Source organism: Convolutriloba macropyga, chromosome 6 (assembly GCF_964194025.1).
Source record: "Convolutriloba macropyga chromosome 6, txConMacr16.3, whole genome shotgun sequence".
NCBI lineage: Eukaryota > Metazoa > Xenacoelomorpha > Acoela > Convolutidae > Convolutriloba > Convolutriloba macropyga.
Window position 1 is genome coordinate 67,002,350 of NC_134473.1, and position 19,542 is coordinate 67,021,891.

Genomic DNA, 19,542 nt, shown 5'->3' on the forward strand with positions numbered 1-19,542 from the left:
ATATAGCGACTTTTATTATGTCAAATGTTCTTCTTCACAGTATTACTACTAGAATCTGGCGTTGTTAAGATCCGGCGTGCGTCAAGTGCAAATTGATTTAATTACTGACACAACATATCATAACATTTTTTTTCAGCAAAATTGAGGTTTTTTTTCTCATTTTGCGGAGCTTTATATCAGAAAAACATTGGTAAAACTATCAACACGAGTCTAGCAGCATTTATATTTAATAAAGAGCCATAACAATGAAACGCAATCCAGTGCTCAGAAAACAAGCGAGAATGTGAATGTTTTTTGGCTGGTTTTTTCGTGCTTCAAATGAGAACATTGACCTTCTGAGTTTTTGCTAGCGTTTCGATTTTTTGGTACGGCTTTTTTTATAATTCCAAGGCTGCCAGTGCTTATACGCGCAAATTCTGCTCTTTTTGATTTCAGCCCTCTTCTTTGGTTTACGTCTTTTTTAGTTAACGTCTTCTTTGCTTAACGTCTTCCGGAGAATCAAAATTTTCTTTTTCAAACGTTTTCTTCATAACCAACTTCTTAAAAACTTGTTTCTCCCTTTTACACAAAAAATTAAATAGTTTATTTCAATGAAGCATTTCATCTGGTATATCAAAATAGGTTTATGAAAAAATTGTCAAAACCAAAAAAGAATATTAGAGTTTTGTACGCTGGAACTGTTTGAACATATGTTATAGTCAATTGTTCAAACCGCTCTTTTTTTTAAATTTGCTATTAAAAATATGTTTGCTCTAACATCATATATAAACTAGTACTGCAATTGCAAGGCAAATCCCCGATGATTCCCCCGATTTAGAATTTCTGTACGCCTAAAACTTTTCAACATCATCTGAACAGCTGTCGAGTTTCTTGTGGGTTTTGGGTTTTTTTTATTATTTTAAAGGGTTATCGTTATTTTAATAAGGATTGGGTCCTTTAGTTTTTTCTAGTACTTCACTGATTTATTTTCGTAATTCTTTTTTTTGATTCTTATTCACGTGTTATCTCAATTTCAAGCGGAGTTCATTTTGGAACTCATCGAATTTCTCGATCATGTTTCAGTATGTTCTCTTGATTTTTTCGGAAGTCTTGTTATGCAAAGTGAGGGCACCCGAACTCAAGATCTGTTTCTTCTTTTTGTTAGCTGGTCAATGGCATCTTTACGGTGCTACCTCTACTGATCCGTACCATCCATGTTCATTTCAACTTGTCATTAACATCTTTTGCTGCTTTTTTGTAAGTTTCTCTCCGGTAAAGCAAGACTGTATTTTTGTGTTATCGACAAAAGAATATTCCTTAAAAGTGAGTCCTTTGTTGTGACTTTTGGTGTTTTCTTCTGTGTGTGAAAATGCGCTGTTGTTGAAGCCAACGAGTTAGCATGAATAGGCATATTTGACCCGTGAACTTTGATACGTTACTTAATGTCCAGCTTGTGATCAACCCTTGTGATGAAATGAGGCATACGGAGTTTTTGTCATTTTTATGGGATTGCTGGTAGCGCCATGCTAAGAAAGGATGTCTTGGAATAGAGGATTTTAAAAGAAACGTTTAATTAACCGTAACAAGTGTACTTATTAATTGCTCTCGAACGAAGTTTGAAGAATCTATTGTAAACGTGTTGTTCTCTTTACGACTCGATGAGAAGTAAAGGAGTATTGGCTGAACAAGTTTTTTAGGCCAAAACAAATTTGTTATTGACTTGAAATTGACTTCTATTGTCCAACAGTGCACTTTAACAGTAGCTGTTTTTGTAATGTATAATAATTAGGAACTGCGGGTATTCAAGGTGAAAAGGTATTTTTGAAAATAATTGAATCCTTATAGGTCCCTCTGACCTGTCTACCGCTCCACCTACCCCCTATACGTGTCCGCCACCTACATCCCCCACCTAACCCCCCCCCCCCCCCCAACTCCCAACCCCAACTCCTAACTGCCAACTCCTCGCCGACCAACGCCCCGTACCCCCGACTCAGCCAAACACATTCCTAACCAAAAATTGGTTGTTTATTAATTTTTAGATATTTTTTTAATCGATTGGCTTAGTTATATGTTTTTATAGTTCGACTCTTCGAGTCGTTTCCGGTATTTTACCAGCTATATTTTTAATACAAAATTTTTGCCTGACCGTTTTGACTTTTCGAGTGACTCTCACGCCTTTGACTTTTTCGTTTTGCGTAATCTAAATTTCCCTCTCATTCACAGGTGTCAGCAGCTGAGCTCTAGTGGCGGGAGTTCACTATTAAAAGTCAAATGAAAATTGGTTTAATTTTTCACTTTAAATTTGATTAGTGGTTAATGTGGTATATAATAACCTCGTATGAAATCATTTGGACCCCCTAAGTGAATTTAGTTAACCCCTCCCTCCGGACTGAAGCAGGCTGCAATATATTTGCTCCCACCAGTCGTTCGAGAGCAATTTTTCCACGTTAGTTGGCTATGTTCATTTTCGGTGTCAGTTCAAAGTGTCCTTCAGTTTAACCAGTATAGTATGTCTGAGTCTGTTTCAGACAGTCTTATATATAGCAGTGACCTCGTCACCGTTTAATTTCACTCTCCCATCATGACAACTGTTACGCACCAAGGCCCACTTAAATTTTTCACTTAGTGACGTGCTACAAAAAACACTGCGGGGTCATAAAAAACCAGTGCGGGACCGAAACAGAATAGGCCCGCGAATTATAAACCAGAGCGAGACCATAATGGGTTTGGATCTTTTTTTCGCCTTCTGAGTTGTCTTTCTAAAATTTTTATCCAAGCTGGTTAAGATCGTTCGGTCAGATCCATTCATACCTCAGCTTTTACCTTCAGTATGAATTCATTTTTGTCTGAGACTCGAGATCTAGTCCGGGAAATTGACTAGTTGAACGAAATCATTTGATTTTTCTTAGAGTGGTCATATGATTATATGTGAAATTGTTGATGCTAGGAATCTTGGCCGACAGGTGGTTTAGCCGACAAGGAAAAAAATTAGAAATTCACACGACGCTCAACTCTGCGACGCTCGAAAAATCAGATAGGGCAAAATATCATTACTTCGTCTAGCCATAACAATTGGTATGCGGTTGGGTTGTCCGCTTAAATTTTCATTTTTGGTTGTCGGCTAAACCCCCTGTCCGCGAATTCGGCGATCGCCAAAGCCCAACTTATTTTTATTGATTTGTAGATTACGACTATTATATGGTCCACTTGCACTGTGAACAGAACCAGGAGAAGTTCTGGTCTCTGGTCGTGGCAGCTGACAGGTACTGCCAGTGGAATGGCCCTAATGAGACACTATGGTTTGTTGGTTAGTACAAAGTTCGGGTCTGCCTCAATCTCTGTTTAAAAAACTTCTGCCTTTATAGAGAGATGAGCGCACTTGTTTTATTTATCATTCTTTCGTTATTTCACCTCCACAACTATCCCATAACATACTCGCTTCATTTCTGTAAAACAGCAAAAAAATGTTTGCTTCCGACATACATTTTTTTTGCACTCCAAGTGAATCAAAACTTGATTCGTCTTGATAACATATGCATGATGTTGACATCTCACGCAAAAATTTGAGACATCTCCCAAGAACTTGAAACACTATTTTGGTTAATTTTATCGTTTCTTGATACTCAGTCAAAGATCTTGCAACTTTGTAGAAATCTTGATGGATGTTTCCACAGTAAGAGCCATGTCCAGATCTTGGCACGATTGAGCAGGCTTTAGAGTGTTTATTATCAAAGTGTATCAAGTTTCGAATCACTGCCTTAGAGCAAGCACCTCTGCCAACTGAAGTGAACTATATAGTCCATTTTACCTCTTTAATTCCTACAACGTATCTTAATACATGTAAAAAGGGCCTTACAATGTGGGATATATATGGCCCCAAATGAACAATTATACTAATTGTTATTTATACAATGTCTTTGTCCTTTGTGGCCAAATTCCACAAGTTAGCGCATTCATATCTAAAGAGAGGGGCGCTGGCTCTTGTAATCTGGGCAATGTTTAAGAGTTGATGTTGTTTTTTTGGACTGTAGCGCTGATGAACTTGCAAGAGTCGGTACCGATGGTAACACCTTCATACAACTGGTGGGAGCCACCCAACATAGACAAGGACTGGTTGTTCCCAGGTGCTATAGTAAGTACAATTCACAAATACATTCATTTCAGAACACAAAATTGAACAATTTTTTGCCAACATTTAGAATTACCGTCTTTGCTTTAAACCTTACTAGTCTCTAAGTATACAATTCACCGAAATCGATTTGAGGAGACAATATCATGGTATGTGTGTGAATGTCGGTTCCGAACCTTAAAAATATGACCCCCCTCCCCACTTCGCCCCCTCCCAATGCAAGCAACTCTGAGCCCCAGCTGGGTACTGACGAAGCCAACCACTCGTTGGTGGTCGTTTGAGAGCAATTCACCTGACGTTAGTCGGTAGTCTTTGGATTCGATCTTGGATTTTTAGAAAATTCTATAAAGCCTATTCTCTACAGTTTTTGTTTTTGTCTTTAAAGCCTATTATCTTCAGTAATATTTAGTTTTTAATAAACTTTTATAGACATTATGATATTCGGAATTTTGTCATAGATATGGAATAGAATTTTGAAATGTATTTTTTTAAAAATAAGAAAAAAACACGAAGAATATTTTTCAATATCCATTGGAAATTGATTTGAAATTGGTCAATCCCCCTCCCCCAACCACCCCCAATACTCCCCCGTCCACCCTCCTCTGCCTGGTCACTTGAACCCCTCTCGCCCAGCCCTCTCAAACCTACACCCTCATCGCTTGACCCCATATTCCTGTCAGCCCGCCTAATGCTAGCATCCCTCAGCCCCAACTGATTACCACCGAAGCCAATAGTTCGCCCGTCGTTTGAGAGCAGTTTGCATCTGCAATCAGCTTGCCGCTGACTTGATGGCTATGGCCACAATATCATAAAATCACAACTTAGTGATGAATGCAATTGAAATTATCCAGGAATTTAAATAAGGGCAAAAAACATTTGAATTTTAAATCACAAAATAATGGTTATAGGGCCCCTCTTTAGGTTCAAGAAGCAACTTTCGGGACATATTTAGTTACTATAAAAGCTAAAAAAATTGTTGCAATTGGACTCATCCCGTTGGGTTATAAAGTCAATTTCTTGTCTTATATTTTTTATCCTCTATATGACTTTTGATACCGGGAAGAAAGATACACTGCATAAAAAATAAATTGCGCTGAAGTTCTGCAGAGAATTCCTAATATGCGAATAACTTACTTCACCAAAACAACTAAGTTGTAAAAAATTTCAAATTGAACGTATGTTATATGCGCCCCACAACAGCTGCACCCCAAAATTATCTCCCTCGACCAACCCCTTAGGAGACTGGTTCTTTTAAGCGTAAGCTGGCTACTTTGTCCAGCTCCCATTGTGAGCAGTCCGTCAAAAAAAGTGCCTGTAGCCTTTTTCTTTGTTGCGGGTAGTAATAGAAACTGGAGATGGAATATTAGGCAAAAGTTTGATAAGGCAAAGCCATTTTTAAGCCACTAGGCAATAATTTTCAGAAAACATTTTGTTAGAATAAGGCGATAGCCAAATAACCAAATACAGACGGTACTTCAAAATCCACTTGACACGATAAGATACTCCATTGCCCCTATTAATTGCCTTTACACAAAACTTAGTCATTAAAAATCTTTTTAAAATGTACTATTTTTAGCTATAATATCATTTCTATAACTTTTAGGAATAATCTAGATAATGATTTCCGTAAACTGGTTAAGTGAAAGAGTAGACAACAGGGCATCAATTATTTGCGTTCTATTATAAATAAATGAAAAGTTGAGGGAAACTTGGAGAAAAAATTGGCATAATTCGGGGATTTAATTCAACAGAATTGGTGACCATTAAAAAAACTTTCATTGTTTTTTGAGCTGTAATAATTTTTTGATAAGTTTTAGGGACTGTCGTACACAATCAATATTGTGTACTTGATCTTGGAGTAGGATTCACGTCTGTATTTCTGTTTTGCTTACTTGCGCGGCGAGTGCGCTTGCACAGTTTTATAATTGAATTCGCTTAGCGAATCTCTTGACAGATACTTGTTTAATTTACTCAGCTAGTGAATACGACTGACAAGAATTATATTAAATTGGTCAACTGTACTCGAGATGCAAAACTAAAAGAGTGAAACTGAGTACAAAGTGGGTTCTCAGAAGTCACAACAAACATGAACAATAGTTTCCCGATGCGGAAATTAGGGTAACAGACAAGAACATGAAATAATAAATGAACTAAACTTGACTTTAACACATGCCCTTCGGGATTAAGTACACTCATTAAATAGCACATCATATCATAATTTTAGTGCACTAAATTAATTGATTATGTACAAAATTTCTCCCTCTTTGATGAAAATTAAAACAGCATGAAATGGAATTTTAATAACAATATTGATAATATATTAATACTTATTAACCGGTTAAATAGTTATCAACAATTTATTTACTGGTTATCATAGCTAGTCATAGGTGATAACATATCGAGTTTTAAACGTTTAGAGTTTTACTACATATTGTCCTCATCGAGTATGCGCTCATCAGAAAAACTGTGGTCTGCTGGGCGAATGCGGGGATCTGTTGGAGATACTTCTCCTATGATAGGCCAGGGGAATGAATTGGCGATAGGTTCCACGCTAGACGCAGTATCCACAATCGTTTTAACTACTGACGGTTGTACCAATTCCACATCACCTACGCGTCGTTTTCTGCTGGGTTGCAGAAAATTTGGGGGGCAGGAATTGGTTGACTCGCCAGACAAATCGTCATTTTCTTACCCGTAATATTTGGGGCTTCTGCCCGTCCTCTTTGTTGCTCGTGGCGGATTCTGTTGCGAAACGTCTACCGGAGCTGAAGTAGATAATAGATTCAATTCTGAGCGTTGACCCGTTCGGGGAGGGGCAATTATTACCTCGGAAGTAATAATTTGTGGCTTAGGAATAGCTTCTGGTTGAGAGGACGTTTCTTGCGGTGCAAAATTCTCCAGGATTTTAGGCATATGAACGAGCATTGCACGAGCAATGTTAGATTTATTTGAGGAGACCGCTTCCCGTCTCACGTTTTTGGTGCTTCATTTTGCGATCACCTTTCTGGATGCGTGTTGATTCCTTAATATGGCTTAATATTATAGCCTCTGTTGTCTTCTCATGTATGTGGCCCTCGGCGATTCACATAATGCATCAGTTTTGTTTTTCGCTCACCGCGTGTGCCAAATTTTGCGATGTCACTATTCCGGACTGTCACTTATATTTTTCCAGTACTTTAATTGTACTAATTAGTCTTTCTACTAGACCTATTGCTCGATGGTCATTTGCGGAGCTGGTATTAAAGTGATATTATTTTTCACACAAAAGTTTTTTACTCGATTACCTATGGGACAACGAGCTTGATCTATTCTTAATGAGCGAGGAACTCCGTGGATATGTATATAATTATCTAAAAATTTTATTACAGAAGCGTTGACATTATAGAAGCGTTGACATTATCAAAAATTTCAGCAAAAGGATATTTAGAAAATCTATCAATACATGTTAAAATGTAAATTTCATGTTCTTTCTCATTAATTATGGGTCCCGCAAAATCTATTTGTATTTCATGATGTGGGACTACACATGGTTTTTGTGCTTGGAATTGCTTTGCAGGAATAATAGGTTTTAAATTTTAACCGTTGGCAGTGCAAGGTTTGCACTCTATGGCTCTGACCAATAGGTCGTGATTAATGTATGGCCACCAGCAATGCTGGGCCATACATATCTTCCCTCAGCTGCCCGGGTGACTGGCATGGAGGTCCTCGACAAGTGCATCCTTGAGGGCGTTTGGAATTGCCACCTTCTCGTCCATACACACACAACCGCTACTTACGTGGAGATCCCACCAGTAGCTGTGCAAGTAGTGGTTTAGGGCTTTGAGGCGATCTTCGTCTGATTAGATTATGCAGTCCCTAACCCCTTTAAGTACTGCGTCTTTGCTTGTCAGAGATGCATTGAGTCCTTTATTGAACACTTTGCCCACCACTTTTGCAGAGGAGTGTACTTGAGGGCTATCCGTGAGTGGAATGCTAAGATTGGAGTGCAATGAGGATCGGCGCGGCGTGTTCGGTGTTAGGTTATCGTTGAAGAAGACGCAAGGGGAAGTCCTACTGGATCGATTCGAGGCTGATTTGCTTTTCATAGACGATACTTGCTGACTCATTTTAGATGAGATTTATGAATTTTCAATTAACTTAATTGAGGAGAGAGAAGACGACTGACTTTCAGATTGAGTTTGTGCAAAAAGCAATTTTTTATTGTTTACCAATTGAGCACGTGAATTTTTTAAGGTATGTGGCTTTTGGGTGCTAATTAATGTAGAAATTTGAGGCTTATTTTTGATTGACAAGTTACAGTGGCTTAATTTAGTGAATTGGGACTGATTTTGAAAAGCGAGTGGCGCCTTTCCGGTATTTGGTGTCTCAATTAGTGCTATTTGAGGCTCAATTTGTAGTGGTTTATTTACAGTATTTGTACTATGCGAGGCGAGTTTAGATTTAACTTGGTAATTACTAGTGTGAGTTGTAAATGAGGCATTCAAGTTATTTGAAATATATTGCTTGTCAATTACTAGGGGATTATGCGCATCAGGTGTTAATTTGTTATGAGTTAAGCGTACGCGCAAGACGTGTTCACTATCCAGATTATTAATATTAAAAGAGGATAGAGTAGAACGGTACATTCGCGTAGCGAGTGCTGAATTTTTATTTGTTAAGCGTACGCGCTTTGCAGGATCACTAACAAAATTGAAATTTTGTTTTTAGTGTGGTTTTGCACTATGATTTTGTAGAACAAGAGATCTATTATTTTTGGTAGTAATTTAGGCTTAGCGAGATCTATATTTAATACTTGTTCGATATGATTGCTGTATGATTGCTCAATACATTATGATTGCTGGAATTTTGTACTTCACATTTATTTTCGTGGTAGTTTAATAAGTGTATTAGCTGAAATATTGTGTTTTTGTTGATATAATTTTGCATCGGTGTGTATACTTGATAACGTCGCGACTAAAAATTCCTCGTCACATTTAGAACTACCTTTCGCCGGTTGATAAGGGTTGCGAGATATATAGTCCACAAGTCCCATTTTTGCGCCTGGCAAGTTTTCTTTTTTAAATTGATAAGGTACAAGTCGATCAACTCATCGTGATAAACGACTGTTATAACTTTTGTTAGATCTATGTTCTTTTGAATTTGAGAGAAGTGCACGATGATCAGTGATAATAGAAAAATCTTTGCCATAAAGATTATTTTTAAAATATTTTTTAGACCAAACCACTCCAAGAAGTTCAAGTTCATTAATACTATAACGTTCTTCAATACTATTTAAAAATCTAGATGCGAAAAAAATCGGTTTCCAACAGTTAACTGCCAATTAATCTAATGCTGCTCCAAGACCGGAACGAGAAGCATCACATTTAATACGTGCTTCGAGTTGCGGATTTTAGTGAGTGTTTTCTGTGTGAATCGCGATTTGCGTTTTTATAGCTTTGAAATGTTTAGTGTGTTCGTCAGTCCAGATGTATTTTGTAGATTTTCGAAGGAGAGGTCTGAGAGGATGGCAGAGTTGAGCTAGGTTGCGAATAAATTTACTAATATAAGAACCAAGCCTAAGAATTTAAATTGATCTTCTTCTGAACCGTTACTTACAATCAATATGTCGTCCAAGAAACAAAATCTGGTTTTAAGGCCGATTAACGTATAGGCCATCGCCTTCCGAAACTCGGTAGCCATATCAGTAAGTCCATACAGCCCAGTTTTATAACGGTATGTGCCTGTCATATCACCACTCACAATATTGAAATTACAGTGTTTAGCAGTTTCGGGGTGAAGATTCAGTTAACTGTACTTGTACTTAAGATCTATAGTAGAGAAATAGATGTTATCTGTTGGTTTTGTTTTATAATCTGTTATTATTTGGGATATAGAGTCCATAAGTGTTTCAATATTTGGCATCTGATACCTATTTTTACGTATAGATTTATTAAGAATTTTAGAATCCAATGCTAATTTTATTGTTCGATCTCGTTTAACTGTAATAACTATAGGGGAAATAAAATATTGATCGTAACAATTATTAAGTTTTTCTCTGTGTCCTTCTTCAAGAAGTTTTTAATCTCACTATTAACTCGGTCTTGTAAATTAATGGGTACTCTTCTACCCTTTTGATGTTTGGGTTTCAAATTTTTGTGAAACTTAGATTTGACATTGTGGATTTTTGATCGACCAATACGTGAAATAAGTTGAAGTAATTGATTTGCTATGCGAATTTTAAATGGACATTGAGTTTTGATTGTGTTGACCACACTACCTTCATTTGAACAGAGGCTTTGAGTGATTGAGATTCCGAGGGCTTCAAATAAATTTCTGTCAATCAGTGGTTTTAGTCCGTCTTTAACCACCACAAATTCGCCGTCTTCGATCCGCCATCCAATGCTGTTCTTGGGAGGGTGCTGTCGTCAGCCATCGTGCAAAAGTAAAGTTGTCGACTATTTCCGTAGCGAGAGATTCGTTCAAAATACTACACACACTACCGGAGTCAATAAGAAGTCCTACTCGAAAAATTCCGATGTGCTAAGTGGTATTCTTTGGTTCAATTTGAACAGAGTTTCTGGCAATGCTGGCTACCATATTATAATCTGAATTATTATAGTCAGATTTGCATTGGGATTGTAATCAGCATTTTGGATCGCGTTCACGGACTGGTCAGTTGTAGTTTCCTCAAATGAATTAATGTTAGAGCGAGTGGACTTATCAGAGGAAGACTTCGGCTTGCGGCATACTCGTGAGAAATGGTGCTGTAAACCGCTATTATTGTAGGTCTTGCCTTTTGCAATACATTTATCCTTGTGATTTGCTGACCAAGTCAGACCACAATTACGGCATAATTGATTCCACTGTCGAGTGGAGTTTGAAGTAATTGGCCGCTTATTGGGTTGGCGAAAAGATCGTTGTGAAATTATAGCATTAATATGCGATGCGGGTTGTGTATTTGAGATCTGTAGTTCATTTCGTTGTCCAAGTTCCATGTTTATGGCCAAGCGTAGCGCTTGAGCTGTTTCAAGTGTTTCTCTGAGTAAATCCCTCTGAATTTCCGGATCTTTCTTGTTCGCAGTAAACAGATCTCTGATCAGCTCTCGGATAGTTTCTTCAATTTGCCAAAGAAATGTTCAATGGATTCTCCCTTCGACTGTTTGGCACTGAGGAGCATGTACCTATCAAAGGTAATGTTTCGCTGACAGATGAATGTAGATTCCATGATATTCCAAAGTTCTATTGTTGTGAATATGTCCATTTTGAGATGCGGGTTCCTGCTGCAAATAATCCGTCTTCCCTCGGTGCCCAAACTGAGATATAGCATTGATACTGTTTTTCGGTCTGCCTGCGCCCACGGCTTGTCTCCACACATGATCCCTATTTCCATGTGTTTCTGACATCGATATTCCCAATTCATTTTCAGCTGTGCGTTTCTTGCTAACCTTTCACTTTCCGATTGAGCTAAAGAACCTGTTATTGTATTCTCCTAAATTGGTTCTGGCGGTAGTTGAACAGCATCGGGTTTTGGTTCGAGCAAGATGTCTAATGCAATGTTTTCCTTCGCAGGAAGAGCCAATTTTGCCTGCATCTGCCATTTCTCCCACTTCAATGGAGGATCAGCACTCGGTTTTTCCCAGAAAGGCTCAATGCCAAGTGGGGTCCGCTTTTGCGTTGCTGACTGCGCCATGTCGTACACAATCAATATTGAGTACTTGATCTTGGACTGCGAATCACGTCTGTATTTCTGTTTTGCTTACTTGCGCGGCGAGTGCGCTTACACAGTTTTATAGTTGAATTCGCTTAGCGAATCGCTTGACAGATACTTGGTTAATTTACTCAGCTAGTGAATACAACTGAAAAGAAATAAATTAATTTGGTCAACTGTACTCGAGGTGCAGAACTAAAAGAGTGAAACTGAGTACAAAGTGGGTTCTCAGAAGTCACAACAAACATGAACAATAGTTTCCCGATGCGGGAATTAGGGTAACAGACAAGAACATGAAATAATAAATGAACAAAACTTGACTTTAACACATGCCCTTCGGGATTAAGTACACTCAATAAATAAGTACATCATATCATAATTTTAGTGCACTAAAATAATTGATATGTACAACAGGGACTATTGAGTGCCGTATAGCACCAAGTTGAAGTTGCAGTACTTCAGTTGAAGAGTTCAACTTGATGGCCACGGAAATGGAGCTTTTGCATAACATCTTACGCGCCTGACAAATACAGTACTTCAAAATTTATGTTTATTAAAATTCAGCAGCCTTTAACATGAAATCAAAAAACTTGGATGCCAGCAAAATAAGATATCAAATTTCCAGTTCAAAATTTACAAATTTCGTTTTAAAGGCATCTCTGACATAATTAGTAACATAAATTTCAATTGTCGTAAACTTTTGGTCTCAATCTGTGAGTTGAACTCTATTGATTGCGTATTATAATGATAGAAGAAGTGAGACTCTTTCTAAGTGAGAAAAAAACTTTATAAAGTAAACATTTTCAAAAAAGGAATGTAACGCGTAGTGAAGGAAAATTGAAATTTTTCATTAATTTCAAATCGAATTTTGTTGGATTCTTCCTGAGAAAAAAGCTAAGAGTGTAAATGAAGTCTTTTTTGCTGTTTTTTAACTATCCCCACTATTTCTATACATCCTTGCATATAAATAATTAAACCATTTTATTTATTTTTAAATGCATTTTTTAGATCACAGCAGGTAAAATCAGTTTCTTTGTCTTTACTGACAACAAATTGAAGTTGAAGAGTCAATTTTTCCTCAATCGACTGCAATTCTCAGACATCAATTGCTTATGGTTTATCACAAGCAAATGTATAATGGAAAAAATCCTCTGCAAGAAGAAAAATAATTTCTCTCTTGCCTTGGAAAAAGTTCTTTCTTTTCTTAAGGTTTTTACGTCCACGCACTTGAGTGGTGTTGCTGCTCAACTTCTGGAACGAAAACTAAATATATGTTTTTTTAAAAAATGGGTTCCTGAGTTCACCGGAGAAGCTTTCTGTTATAATCATTTTTTTGCAGTGAAAATCAGAATTTGGTTTTCCAGAATCTATATCTTGTTTACCTTTAGAATTACATAGATTGATTCCTGCTGAAAATGTTACATACAAAATCTGTAATTCGGTTAAATAGGAAATCCATCCGCAGACTGTTAGAGTTGGGGTATGGGAGTTTGCCTTTATTTTTCTTGATAGACTAAAAAACATGCTTCTATATTTGAATTCTCGATCCGATCTTTTTTCAAACTTGAAGGGGCGTAGTGTGTAGTCCCGCACTGCTTAATGGTAGACATTTTATAAAAAATTGCTCAAATATTCCTGATAACGTACAGCGCAATTCCGTACCTAAGTAGTTCTCCTTTAATGCAAAATTTTTCCTTGACCCACAGGTTTTTGAGATAGGTTGTTTATATGCTTTGTTTTTATGAGTAAGAAAGCATAAGAATAAATGCGACTACATTTTTATTCTTTTTGAAGTCTTTCCTTGAGTTTTTAATAGCCGCGTCAGCAATTCCGGGCAGCTATTATAGCGCTCCTAAAAAATTTTATACAATTCAAAGAATTTGAATTGTATTGGCGCGCTGTCTTTTTTTAAAGATCTGTTCACACATTTTCATGATTTTTGAATTCAAATTGGAGTAGTGTTTTTGGTCAAGCCGTAACAAAGTGGAGCGAAAAAGCGAGTGGTTTTGCGGCATGAAATGTTTTCACTCTAATTTTAAAGTAGAGTGAGAAAACGGTGTTCGAACAAAAATTCGCTTTCTCGCTCGTGGTTTTTTTTTCACTTGCTGCAATTTAACTTTTATTTTTACTGTTCTTCGATTTTTTGGACCGCATTTTGTAAGTGGTTTTTCCAATCCATTCATAGTTCGTTCTAGGTCTAGTTTTTTTGTTTCGTCAATGAAAATTCGTTGAATTGTACGTCAGGACTTGTACTGCTATGTTTTTTTTACAATTCAAAGAATTTGGATTTTATTGGGGCGCTGTCTTTTTTTTTAAGATCTGTTCACACATTTTCATGATTTTTGAAGTCAAATTGGAGTGGTGATTTTGATCACGCCGAAACAGGAAATGGAGCGAAAAAGCGAGTGGTTTTGTGGCGTGAATTTTTTCGCTCTTATTTTAAAGTATAGTGAGAAAATGGTGTTTGAACAAAAATTCGGTTTCTCGGTAGTGGTTTTTTGTTCACATGCGGCAATTTCACTCTGATTTTTACTGTTTTTTCGATTTTTTGGATCTGATTTTTTTCTAAATGGTTTTCCCAATCCATTCACAGCTCATCCTAGGCCTAGTTTTTTGTTTGAATTGAATTTTCATTTCTCGCTAGTGGTTTTTTTGTTCACATGCGGCATTTTGACATTGATTTTCTGTTTTTTTTTCTTATTTTTTGATCTGATTTTTTTAAAAAAATGGTTTTCTCAATTCACTCATAGTCCATTCTTGGCCTAGTTTTTCTGTTTAGTCAATGAAAATTTTTTGAATTGTACGTCAGGACTTGTCCTGCTATGTTTTTTTTACTTCGTCTAACAGATTTTTCTTTCGTCTTACTCTGACTTCTTGGAATTGAGTTTCTTAATGACTTACTTCACTCAAAAAATGACTTCTGAACTCAAATATGGAACTTTATTTTTTATGAACATTTATTTATTAAAAGTCAATAATGTGCATCTGAGTAGTGCCAAACATATATGCCCTAATTCTTGATAATTAGAGGCTTGATTTTTTTATTTCGAATATTTATTTGGGATCTTTTCCGTTTGTGCCCTCCCCACAGAACGTTATGCCCCCACCCCCAGTTACAAAGCACGTGCCATTACATAGTAAGGCATTATGTAAAAAATATTACACGTGCATCTGGAGGGGTGTAAATAATATGCGCCCACTAAGCTGGGGGGGCACAAACGGAAAAGATCCTAATTTTGAAAAGCCCTATTGGGATATTCTCCTTATAGAGCTTATGTGTCTTAAAAAATGACAGTCCGAAGCTTACCCAAAAAGTCTGGTGCTGGTGATCTATTAAAGGACTTGTGGTCGATCTGTCTATATTACTTCAATAGTTGTTTCAATTCATGTAACACCACAAGCGTCTATCGAGGCTATTTTACGGCAATCTGCCGGCTATGTTTGGTTTGGATGAAGAGATGTTTTATCCAAAGTGTATGAAAAACGCTTTTGACTCCGTTTTTTTTTTACTTCCAATGAAGTTTGAGTGCCAATTACTTTTTTTCAATTTTTGGGGGCTAGAGTTTCGTCAGGGTTTTTGAAAAGGTTATGAGCATTACTTTAATTATAAATCGTTTAACTCCAGCAACTACAAAAAATGCTTAGCCTAATTTTTCTTACTCCAGTCAAGATGAGATTGATTTCTCGATACAGTTTAACAATGGCGGAAGTCGGATCCTCAATTATACTCATTTACATATTACTTTCCAGTCGTGTTAAAATATTGATCGTTTTTATCAAAAAAGGTTTTGAAAAATTGAATAAAAAAGAGGAAAAACGAATGGCAGATTTTAGTTGATTTTTAATTGCTCTCAAACGAAGTTTGTATCAATTATATTAGTCATGTCGATCTTTTTTGTGCAATTTTTTGCTTGACCAATTTTTCGTCTGGCGCATTTGACTTCTAGTACTCAAAAACGGGATGAACAGATAGCGCCCAGTGGGCATTAAGTGCTCTTAGAGAACTTCAGCTGACTAGTCTTCAAGTATGCGATGCACAGAATCTGTTTTGGAAACTTATACTTATGGTGCGATGGGCAGTTCTCAGAGATTGACCCCCCCCCCCACTGTTGCCCCCCCCCCCACTGTTGCCACCCCCCCCCCCCTGTTGTCACCCCATCAGCCCCCCCCGCTGCACCTTCCCCCCCCCCCCCGCCGCGTTCACTTACGCCCCTTCAATTAAGCTAAAGCTAGCCTCACTAAACCGTGTCTACTTACTGACGAAGCCAACCGCTCGCCGGTCGTTTGAGAGCAATTCGCCCGACGTTAGTCGGTTATGTTATTGTGTTTCAGGCTACAGAACCTCCACAACCTCATGCGATATTCGGAGGGGACGACTCAGCTTTAGTTATTCGCCCGCATACGTCACTCATAGTTTCAGTTTTAATGGTCGTTGTGGCCTCAGGTTTCATTTGTTCATCAGAATTATCCTAACGTAACTCAACGAAAGATTATCATATAATTAGACTTACATGTTGAAAATTAACGCAACCAAGCTTAACATAATTGAATTGAAATTTGTAGAGAAGTTTTTAAAACCGCCATTTTTTACCTCTGTTGTGTAATTTTTAAAACTCTTCTGAAATTAACAATAGTTCTGTTCTTTTGAATAATTATTGATTTAATTGTGACGCGAACATGCGTGATAATTTTTAAAATAATCCTAAAAATAATCTCGCAAAAATAATAAATTTATAACTTATCAAAACAAACGGCGGCCTTGGAAAGAAACTGGGATCTATTTTGTTTTGCCCTCCCTCCTCCCCCTCCCCAGTGTTTTTAATGCCCCCACGAAAAAATTAAGTGTTGATATATAGCACATTACTGCTGCTTGTGAAAAAAAATTAGCACGTGCACGTAAAAGTAAACTAAGCGGGGGGGGGGGGGGGTGGTTGGCTTGACAGAATAGATCCAGAAACTGGAAACTGATAAAGTGATAATGGTTCCTCCGCTCATTGTTTTATATTTTGTCGTCAATTTGTTATTTTTGATGGTTCAAACTCAAGTTCCAAATTCAGCCAGACATGACCAGATGTCAGATAACTTCCAGAGAAAAGTGTCAATTGATGAAAGCAGATTCGCATCCCCATTTGCCCACAAACATTACCAGGTACTGTCTGAAATTTTCAGCTCAACCTTAATCTTAATTTGCACAAAAATAACAAAATTTCCGACTTTTTACGTAATATAATGTCTGATTCCAATTTTTCAAAATATTTCTAGTTAGCCAGCTGTGGGTATCCCGCAAATTAGTTGTTGGAATTAAAAACATTTTCTCATATTTAAGCGGATAGTTTTATCCCATGTTTGGTTGTGATGGTTTCATATCAAGTCTCAAGGGCCGCTGAGGCATGGCCAAATAATCATAGCAATGTTAATGTACCAATGTTAATTGTACCATTTATATAGATGATCGAAATCGGGGTGAATTGATAGGGGGCTGAACAATTAGGGATGAAGAGCAAACTGCAAGCATTGATCGCGCGGAATAAGTAAACAATTTTGTTTTGAGATAACAATACATCTACAATTGTTTTCATCTACAATATTGGCTTTAAGTGATCAGTGCAGGAAAAATTTGCAAGAAAACAAAATTTTTAAATTACTTGATTTTTTCTCCATTACGTGTCAAAATTGGATTCGTTGAGTATATATATTTGATCTTGACCCTAATTTTCATGGCCATGATTAGGGCTAAGGGTGCGTGGAAGTTTGTGACAGTGAGCAGATATAGTCCAAATTGTCTTCAGGCTTGGATATATATGTCACTATTTTTCCAAAAGCATTTTTTTCGGGCTAGCGTTGAAAACAGTGACAAGATGCGACATAACATTTTTCTAAGGTTGCAGTATCTTATAAAAACGACAGTTTCAATTAGACCAAAATGATTGAAAACTTATCTGGTGATCAGGAAATTTCCCTCACAATACTAATTGTGGATTAAGAAGACAATTGGCAGTTTTGCGATTATCCATATCAGTGACCATTTGACTTCAAAATAAACCTTATCTCATGTTTTTTTAATAAATTTCTGTCGATAAATTCTATAGAACAGAGTAAAAATTAGACTTGATATACAGTTGTCCTTCAGTGAAAAACCCAGAAATATTTAACAAATGTTTTTGCACTTCGAAGCTGAGGACTAAAGATTAGTTTTGTTTTCATTTAAAAATTCACGTTAAATTTGAATTTAACGAAGTCTGTTTGTCATTACTGGTATTGGCGTTATTAAGAGCAGCGGTTTCCGTACCCAAAGTCTTATCCTAAATGTTAAAGTTTTTTTTGAAGTAGCTAAAAATTACGAGTTTGAAGAGTTTGATTTCGTCTTTTCCTCGGTATTTAAGGATTTAGGGATCAGTTAATCAATTTATTTTATTCATAAATTTCTACCCAGTTGTTAAAAAATAGTATCTTGGAAAAGTTTGTAAAAAATTTTGTACTTTTTTGTTTTTTTTTCGTTTTTATGGGTAATTTGCTCAAGAACTGTTGCTTACCATCGTGATGTTTGATTTCGGAGTTGTTGTTTCAAGCTGGTGGGTTATGGATTTTGGCAAGCAGAATAAAAAGCGTATTTAACTAAGTAGAAAATTATTTTCTCAAAATGAGAGAATAACAAAAATGATATTTTAAGTAGAATTTAGAGATTTACAAGAGAGATCTGATTATTAGATCAAGATGGTGATTTGATTCTGGGAATGAAAAAAGCCTTAAAAGTCAGCTTTATATCAACTCATTATCAACGCAAGAAGGTCAAGATGCAAAATTAATCTTAGCTCCATGATTTACCGTTGGGGTTGCAAGGGATACCCAATATGGTTTGTTTCTGCAAATTTCCTAGAAATCAGTCACAAGGAGTATCATAAATAGTATGCATTTACACTTTTCTAAGATTTTGGCTCAAATTTCCGATAGTATCATAATCATTCAATACGTGCTGGGAAGATTTTACATCAAATAATCTCTCTCTAATAACAGTCATCTAGATTCACCAGTTTGAACCGAATATTGATTCTAAGCACCAATAATTGACGATTCATTTATATAAATTTTGTGACAAAAGTCAAAATGCTCCTGTCTTGGTAATCTGGTCAGTTAAAATTTCTTTCTAATAATTGTAACTAAGTTCAAGACTATAGTTTGATCGAAATTCTAACACCGCACTCAGACTTACTTGAGCTGGTTGCGTAGAGTCTGTTGTCATCAAAACAGTTCTGCATGTTTTCACCTTTAACACGGGTAAAGATTTAGTGAACATGCGGACTTTAATTTTCTCAGTAGGAACGCATTGAATTGAATTAGTCCCGTATTCCGTCTTGTCACGAATGAAGTGAAATTTTGTCTCAAAGTGTTTGCTTCTCTTGAGCATTAATGGGTTTTGGCACAATTTGATGGTTGTCATCTCCAATAGATATTGGATATTTCTGTTGAATGCCCATATCCTTCAGAAGTTGTTTCAGATACAATGCTTTTTGAACTACTGCTGCAAAGGCCTGATATTATTTGAAAGGGCAACCGTAGCCTAATTTTTGACACCCCAACTGAGAGCTGCGCCACGTCCGTGGTAACTGAGCTCTTAGTTCGTCGTTGATTTGCTGTTGTTCACGTCAACAGACCAGTTTGCATCACTTTCCCTACTAAATCATAACTAGCTTCATTTGTGTAAGAAATTTTCAAAAACTTTTGAACCTTGAAGATATAGCAGAAATCG

At 36.8% G+C, this 19,542-nt stretch overlaps 3 protein-coding genes across 3 annotated transcripts in view; all 3 read left to right on the top strand.

Moving 5' to 3' along the window:
• The window catches only part of LOC142341385 (uncharacterized), a 28,855-nt gene extending 26,601 nt beyond the window's left edge, over positions 1-2,254 (top strand). Inside the window, exon 5 of the mRNA XM_075392313.1 lies at positions 2,203-2,254. Within this exon, the coding sequence (XP_075248428.1) occupies positions 2,203-2,254 (52 nt within the window). The remainder of the gene's footprint in view (positions 1-2,202) is intronic.
• Positions 2,255-3,168: 914 nt separating this feature from the next.
• Positions 3,169-16,318, top strand: LOC142341147 (uncharacterized). The gene is made up of 3 exons (XM_075392041.1): positions 3,169-3,286; positions 4,011-4,111; positions 16,128-16,318. Exons 1-3 carry the CDS (start codon positions 3,178-3,180, stop codon positions 16,266-16,268), a joined length of 351 nt encoding a protein of 116 aa, XP_075248156.1. The 5' UTR covers positions 3,169-3,177; the 3' UTR covers positions 16,269-16,318.
• A 437-nt stretch (positions 16,319-16,755) lies between these two features.
• The window catches only part of LOC142341148 (uncharacterized), a 30,646-nt gene continuing 27,859 nt past the window's right edge, over positions 16,756-19,542 (top strand). Inside the window, exon 1 of the mRNA XM_075392042.1 lies at positions 16,756-16,944. Within this exon, the coding sequence (XP_075248157.1) occupies positions 16,774-16,944 (171 nt within the window). The 5' untranslated portion in view covers positions 16,756-16,773. The remainder of the gene's footprint in view (positions 16,945-19,542) is intronic.

What these genes read in the sequence shown, in the direction of transcription:
- LOC142341147 (XM_075392041.1), top strand. Translation starts at nt 3,178, where the DNA reads ATGGTCCACTTGCACTGTGAACAGAACCAGGAGAAGTTCTGGTCTCTG. An exon ending in TGAGACACTATGGTTTGTTG is followed by an intron (nt 3,287 to 4,010) that starts GTTAGTACAAAG and finishes TTTGGACTGTAG; the next exon opens with CGCTGATGAACTTGCAAGAG. An exon ending in GGTTGTTCCCAGGTGCTATA is followed by an intron (nt 4,112 to 16,127) that starts GTAAGTACAATT and finishes ATTGTGTTTCAG; the next exon opens with GCTACAGAACCTCCACAACC.